At 44.1% G+C, this 7,616-nt stretch overlaps 1 protein-coding gene across 1 annotated transcript in view; it reads right to left on the reverse strand.

Annotated features, from left to right (window-relative positions):
* The window catches only part of chl1b (cell adhesion molecule L1-like b), a gene marked incomplete at its 5' end in the record, with an annotated part of 29,557 nt that extends 22,235 nt beyond the window's left edge, over positions 1-7,322 (reverse strand). Inside the window, 11 exons of the mRNA XM_084167475.1 lie at positions 1,537-1,677; positions 1,771-1,902; positions 2,289-2,470; positions 2,589-2,700; positions 2,883-2,921; positions 4,300-4,470; positions 4,626-4,748; positions 5,433-5,623; positions 5,916-6,024; positions 6,629-6,646; positions 7,214-7,322. Of these exons, the coding sequence (XP_084023601.1) occupies positions 1,537-1,677; positions 1,771-1,902; positions 2,289-2,470; positions 2,589-2,700; positions 2,883-2,921; positions 4,300-4,470; positions 4,626-4,748; positions 5,433-5,623; positions 5,916-6,024; positions 6,629-6,646; positions 7,214-7,322 (1,327 nt within the window). The remainder of the gene's footprint in view (positions 1-1,536; positions 1,678-1,770; positions 1,903-2,288; positions 2,471-2,588; positions 2,701-2,882; positions 2,922-4,299; positions 4,471-4,625; positions 4,749-5,432; positions 5,624-5,915; positions 6,025-6,628; positions 6,647-7,213) is intronic.
* Between the last annotated feature and the right edge of the window lie 294 nt (positions 7,323-7,616).

Consider the following 7,616-nt stretch of genomic DNA (forward strand, 5'->3'; position numbering starts at 1 on the left):
CGGCTTATGCAGCGCTTGGCAGACGGGCAGTTCAGACGCCCTAGGGCAGACGGCAGACTCTGGCCGGCTGGCGACGCACATCGTGGACCTGGTGCGTGGAGTAGGAACAGACCGGTCCGTACCGGGAACACCCACCACTGGCCTTAACTGGGGATCAAGAACGGACCGGACCAGACTGGGAACACACTTCAGTCTCTCATGCCGTGCCACAACAACTTCCCTCCCTCTACTCGCCAATGGCTCCCGTAATCCGATAGCCTTCTCTCCAGCTCTACCTGTGGCAGCCTCCTGCTGCCCAGGCGCCCAAGCCATGTGCCCCCCCAAAAAAATTTTTTGGGGAGTAACCACGGGCTTCCAGCCTCGACTCCGCGCTTCCTCTTCATACCACCTCCTCTCGGCTGCAGCTGCCTCCAGCTCTTCACGAGGGCGGTGATATTCCTCCTCATACCACCTCCTCTCGGCTGCAGCTGTCTCCAGCTCTTCACGAGGGCGGTGATATTCCTCCGGTTGTGCCCAAGGACCCTTTCCAGCCCGAATCTCCTCCCATGTCCAAAAATCCTTAGGAGGCGTCCATAAATCCTGCGTAGGTAGGTCCTGTTGCCGCTTGTTACGCCGCTTGGTCCTCTTGTGGTGGGTTATTCTGTCACGATCGTCTGAAGGAGCGGACCAATACGCAGCGTTGCGAGTGAACATGATGACTTTATTAATAAAAGCAACCACGAAGAAAACAACAAAATAACGATACGTGACGTTCAAATACTGAATACGACTAACAGCAACACAGAAACAATAACCCACAAAACAAAGGAGAAAACACACAGAATATATATGGCTCCCAATCAGAGATAACGAGCCGACAGCTGACACTCGTTACCTCCGATTGGGAGTCATAGACCAATCACCATAGACACAAACAAAATGAAACTCACCCATCCCCAACACCACCAAATGAAATACACCCAAACAATAGAAAGTGAACAACCCTGGCTCAAAATAAACGTCCATAGAGCCAGAGTGTCACACTCCAGACATTTCTGAGAAGCCAAAGAGAGCACATTTTTTAAAATCTGCTCTTAAAAAAGGAACACATTTTAGTGTTGTGGCATTGCATTCTGAATGGAGTAGAGAAACGTGCTAGCATATGAATAAATGCCTGGGAGCAGGCGGGCTGATCAACAGGGACAGGGGACGTGGGTGGGTAGTCTGTATGGAGGACTGTGGTGCTCAGACAACCTTTATTTCACCATGGCCCGAGGTGCGCAGGCGCCAGAGCCGGCTTTCAAACCAGACACACCACCACTCACAGACAGTCTTCCACTGCCTCACGCCAATGCCAAGCAACTGGTTGGATTATTTTGTGCACTTTCCTCTTCATACAATTCCATACTAAATGGATGAGCACGACTGGTAAAACAATGATGAATGCTGAGATGTTGCAACTATTCATTTGTGACCATTAAAACTTAAAGCCTCAGAGGAAAGTAGAGGCTATTTTCAGAGGTGGAGCGTAAAACCAACGAAGCCCCATAAACTTACTCATGATCATGATATTGGCATTGGCCAGTAGGGTTCCATGTCTGTTGGAGGCCTCACATTGGTAGACGGCACTGTCAATTGATTTGGCGTTGTGCAAGACAATGGTGTCATCCAACTCTTTTCTGTTAGATGCTGGGACCTCTGCAATCAACAATGAAATCCATTAACTGTGCATCAATTGGCAGTACTAGAAATAGGACATCCATGTCTTGTCGAGGTAGACTGAGAACATACCCTCAAGACGTTTTCCATTCACCCTCCATTGGATGGTGGGCTGAGGAGTGCCAGTGGCGGAGCACTTGATATGCACATTTGAGCCAATCGTACTAAGCTGGCTCTCAGGCCCAGACACCCACCGAGGAGGCTCTGGAAAGAACAACATCAAAGACAGACATAACATCAGGAAGAAGTGAGGGAACCAGAGCACAGTACACCTCTCTCCCAGAATTTGCATTAAAAAACATGGGAATCATGCAAGAGTTATGATGTTTGTGTTTTCTATCACCTGGAGCCAATTCTCAAATGGTGACTTTTTGAATCCCTCTTGAATAGCAGTTCATTCAATGTACAGTAGATGGCACTCGTTATCATAAAAATGAGTTACTATTACGAAGTACTTATCATATCAGACTCTATTGCGGTTTCCTACAGTAAAACCTATGAATGCAGTTTAAGCTATACAGCTGTTTTTCAGACACACATAATAAAACTAAGAACCTATTATTTCAACCTTTGTCAATTTCTCCACTTACCTTCCACTGATACATCAAAGGAGTGCCTGGCCTCTCCGTGGATGTTCTTAGCCTTACACATGTATTTCCCACTGTCGTCCTCATTGACCCGGTTAATGCTCAGGAGTTTCCCATGGTTCTCTATTGTCGCTCTGTCGGGCAGCCTGTGGCCCATCTTCACCCATTCAATCTTGGGTGTTGGACTGAAAGGGGCAGTATAATGATTGATATTTTACATTGATGTAGTTGCTTCAAATACAATGAAGTGTCTAGCAGATATCATGCAGTACTTTGTAAAATAGAGAGGAAGGGTTTACTTACAAGCCCTCCGCAATGCACTCCAGTAGCAGCTCATCACCTTTCACCAGCTGTGTCTCCGACTTGACACCAGAGGGCATCAGAAGACTTGGTTTCCTCTCCAGAATTGAATTGGCTTTGAGAATGGAATAGAAACAGTTTTTTATGCTTAGTTTTTCAAAGAAGGCAATGCATGGGTCTAACTCTTGGACTGCTAACCTACAATGCAATCTTTGGATCCCCATATCACACTCTGATATGAAAAAAAATAATGTATGGGGTGTTCTGGACAATGATATGGTATGGCATGTAACTTACCATGACCAGGACTGCTACTTGAGTCACTGTTTGAATTTTCTGAAATGAAGGTGGGTAACATATGAAAATGTGCAAAGCATCCATAAAACAGAACAATCATGACAGACAATGGGGTGCTGTAGATTCATGAAAACATCAGTGTCATCAAGAGTAAAGAAAATACAACTTTGGAAATGCGGTTGGATATTGGGAATGTTCTTGATCATGTACAGTTGATGTCGGAAGTTTACATACACTTAGGTTGGAGTCATTAAAACTTGTTTTTCAACCACTCCACACATTTCTTCTTAACAAACTATAGTTTTGGCAAGTTGGTTAGGACATCTACTTTGTGCATGACACAAGTAATTTTTCCAACAATTGTCTACAGACAAATTATTTCACTTATAATTCACTGTTTCACAATTCCAGTGGGTCAGAAGTTTACATACACTAAGTTGACTGTGCCTTTAAACAGCTTGGAAAATTCCAGAAAATGATGTCATGCTTTAGAAGCTTCTGATAGGCTAATTGACATCATTTGAGTCAATTGGAGGTGTACCTGTGGATGTATTTCAAGGCCTACCTTCAAACTCAATGCCTCTTTGCTTGACATCATGGGAAAATGAAAAGAAATCGGCCAAGACCTCAGAAAAAAATGTGTAGACCTCCACAAGTCTGGTTCATCCTTGGGAGCAATTTCCAAACGCCTGAAGGTACCACGTTCATCTGTACAGATAATAGTATGCAAGTATAAACACCATGGGACCACGCAGCCTTCATACCGCTCAGGAAGGAGACGCGTTCTGTCTCCTAAAGATGAACATACTTTGGTGCGAAAAGTGCAAATCAATCCCAGAACAACAGCAAAGGACCTTGTGAAGATGCTGGAGGAAACAGGTACAAAAGTATCTATATCCACAGTAAAAAGAGTCCTATATCGACAAACCTGAAAGGCCGCTCAGCGAGGAAGAAGCCACTGCTCCAAAACTGACCCAAGTTAAACAATTTAAAGGCAATGCTACCAAATACTAATTGAGTGTATGTAAACTTCTGACCCACTGGGAATGTGATTAAATAAAAGCTGAAATAAATCATTCTCTTTACTATTATTCTGACATTTCACATTCTTAAAATAAAGTTGTGATCCTAACTGACCTAAGACAGGGAATTTGTACTAGGATTAAATGTCAGGAATTGTGAAAAACTGAGTTTAAATGTATTTGGCTAAGGTGTATGTAAACTTCCGACTTCAACTGTACATGATCATAGCGACAAATGCATTGAATCAGAGGTTGAGGTCATTATGATGATCAAAACAAAGCTTTTTGCTGGATCTGAATCTTCACAAGACCAAAGTCATTTGGTCAAGCTCTACGCTGTAGCGGAGTTAATAAATAAACCTAATCACAGACATGCCTTTTAGATTGACACCTACTGCTTTTGACTATGACAGACATGGCAGTCTTCTGTACGATGGTGCGTATCCTGGGGAAGGCAGCGAAGCAGCAGTAGTCTCTGCGACTGTCCTTCTCCAGAGCATTAGAGAAGAACAGGTCGCCGTTCAGACCCATGGACACCCTGTCATCCTGCTCTATGTGCTGAAGGCCTGAGGAGGTGAAAAGAGGGCAACATTCCATATAAACCGCATGCTAGTAGCTTTTGTTTGATCTATTGTCCTTCAATAAAACGGCAGGTGTCCACAGAAAGCATTGGACATGACTCAGACACTGTGTTAGGTCTGGGAAGCCGCTAGTCACTCACCGATGGTCATCCAGTAGATCTGTAAAGGAGGGATTCCTTTAGGAGGGTTACACTCCAGAATGACAGGCTGACCCTCCTCCACCTCGATGGGATCAATCGTCTCCTTTGGAAACTTAGGAACATCTGATAAAAAAAAAACATAATATATATGGAGTGTACAAAACATTAGGAACACCTGCTCTTTCCATGACATAGACTGACCAGGTGAATCCAGGTGAAAGCAACTCAATATTAGGAAGGTGTTCTTAATGTTTGGTATACTCAGTGTATGTCAGTGTATGATTTGTCAGTCATTTGATGTAGTTGCCTTTCTCTCCAGCAGGTGGCAGTCCTATGATACTAGTGTTTTGTGCTGGTCGTCTATGGAGGTGTTTGTGTTCCAGTGAATTGGATTTTACAGCACATTCTTCATATTTTGACTTGCGGGAAGAAATAGACGTCATTAGTACTGTTGTGCTGCATGTCAGTCGCACTGAATGGTTGAAGCACGGACAAATTTTGTCACAGTTCCCCTCGGTCTGGATTTCTTTGAAGATTTATGTACTATGCTTTGGAACAAAATGAAAAATGTACCAAGGGAAATGATGGAGAGGCTAGATCAGTCTCCCTTCTATATGGGTATAGATGAGAGGCAACTGGGGGTGGAATGCTCTGGAGGTTCAATGACTTTCTGCCATGGTCAATACAACGAACAGCTCACGACGGAGCGACACAGTCACAACATTGATTTTCAGGCCCTGAATTACTTTCAAAGAACTGTAATGGAGCACCATAGAGATCAGAGATGTATGGATCTATGCTACTCACGGGGCACAACAAACTCAATCTCCTCCGTTATGGCTGTCCCTAGTTTGTTCGAGGCATAACAGCGGTATGTTCCCTGGTACTCTGTGAGGTTCCCAGTGTTGGGGATCACAAATGTCCCCGAGTTGTCCTCCTTGATCAGCCTCGGGTCCTGGTAGGGGTCAAACTCTTCCCCATTTTTCGTCCACCGGAATCTACAAAATCAACAGTTAAATCAGTCACTGATAACGTTCAACGTAAATCTTGAAAATGTTTCATGTGTTTCAGCCAAATGTACAGTGTGTTTAGTATCCAAGGTTGGTCCTCACAGTCTGTCCAAGACTTGAAAATCAAACACCAAAACTCGCCAAATCAACTAGCCAAATGTGACACGCCAAATCGATGGCCAGTGATAGGCTGTCTGTTGGGCTGCTAACGAGCTCTCCTGGGCTGTCCCTCTCCCATCTGCTGGGTATGGAATGGTATAGTAGGACACTCAGAACTCACTCTGGCTCGGGGTTCCCTTTGGCTTCACACGTCATGGGGAAGCTCTCATCGAAGGGGAAGGCGATCAGAGAACTGGGGGACGCCTCTGTGATGGTGGGTAGCTGCTCAACTGGAAAACAGACAACAAGGACAACACTTTATGAAAACTCCCCTAGACCTACTGCAGGTTTCTGATGATATAATCTCTCACACTCTATAAGGTGTTATGGGATGTTATGGGATGGTTCATTTCGATTATGATGGTATTTCCCACTGGGCACACACTGGTCGAATCAACGTTGTTTTCACGTCATTTCAAATGACGTCTGTGCCCAATGGGTTCCTTTTCTTACAGTTCTATTTCACAGTGACATACAGCACTGTTTGAACTTGCCCTGCTTTGTCAATGCTTTCTTGTTTCTTGTTTCTTGTGATATGAGTTAGAAATATACTACAAAACTACAGGGGTCAACAACGGTAAAACTAGCGGCATGAGGTGAGGCCAGTATGGCCAATGGTGCAGGTTAAAACTACATGCCACTAAATGGGTGACAGTCGTCCAAGACAATCCAATTCGAAGATGTTGATTGTGTAAATAAATGGAGGATGGCACATGAGATGCAGATCGTAAACAAGATGACCACATGGTACAACCACTGAGCCAAGAGATTAAGTGAGGACAGACAGGCTGTCACTAATGCTGGATGGGACAGGGCACATCAGAGCAAACTTACTGTTTACGTGACCTAAAACTAGAATATCCATGGCGGCAGGAAGACAACAAAAACACAGGCAGAAGTTTAAGCATAATATTGTTTTTTTTATTGGTTATAGGCCTTTAGAAACATTTGTACTGTAGGTACATCAAAACAGAGGATTGTGAATTGCATTTAAGGAGATTGCATGAAATTAATTACCCTGCATCAACAGCAAGTATGCATTGCATTTTCAAAACCTGTTTGAACTGTTCTTTGTAAGCGGGCCCTTAAGAGATGTTTCTGAATAATTTAGAAGAGAAAACTTGATACTCGTTTCCAAGGAAACTGTAAGATACACAGCCCCAATACAAGAGAATGAAGAAACCTGATTTAAACAAGATGAAACTAGAAACCAAACCCCAGTAAAGGATGTGTTCGACCCATGAATATAATTGAACTGATTTTGGCATGATACAGATTTACAAAATATGCTATATTTCAAAGAATACCTGTGCTTTGCTTTGACCATTACATATATTGGAGAACAAAATCAATATACTGTACTTTACAAAGCTTTATGATATCCTGCCCAAGCACTTTATGGGAAAAGTGAGCACTTACCCTCCAGTGGGATGTCTATGGCAGTGGTGAGGTGAAAGGTACAGACACTGGTGACCACGCCCATTAGGAGAGCCAATCCTGGGCTCCACATCGATGACCTCATCCTCATCGCTCCACAGCAGACAACAATCTCAGAGTTCATCATGGAGGAAGTGACACAAGCTGCACTCTTCCCACTCTCAGTTCATATCTATGTCATGCAGAAGATGAAGGACCTTCAAGAACAACACAAACAACAGAGAGAGAAAGAGTCAGAGAGGCCTCCCATGAATCCAGATTCACCAATGCGTCAGGCACGGCAGACAGTCAGGCAATCCCACACAAGGCAACACAACGCAGAGAGAGAACCCCCGGTGACTGAGAGAGATGCTTAGCCAGGCACAACACACGTCTCCAGCACAGC

The sequence above is a fragment of the Coregonus lavaretus genome (assembly GCF_964263955.1).
Source record: "Coregonus lavaretus genome assembly, chromosome: 8".
Classification (NCBI taxonomy): domain Eukaryota; kingdom Metazoa; phylum Chordata; class Actinopteri; order Salmoniformes; family Salmonidae; genus Coregonus; species Coregonus lavaretus.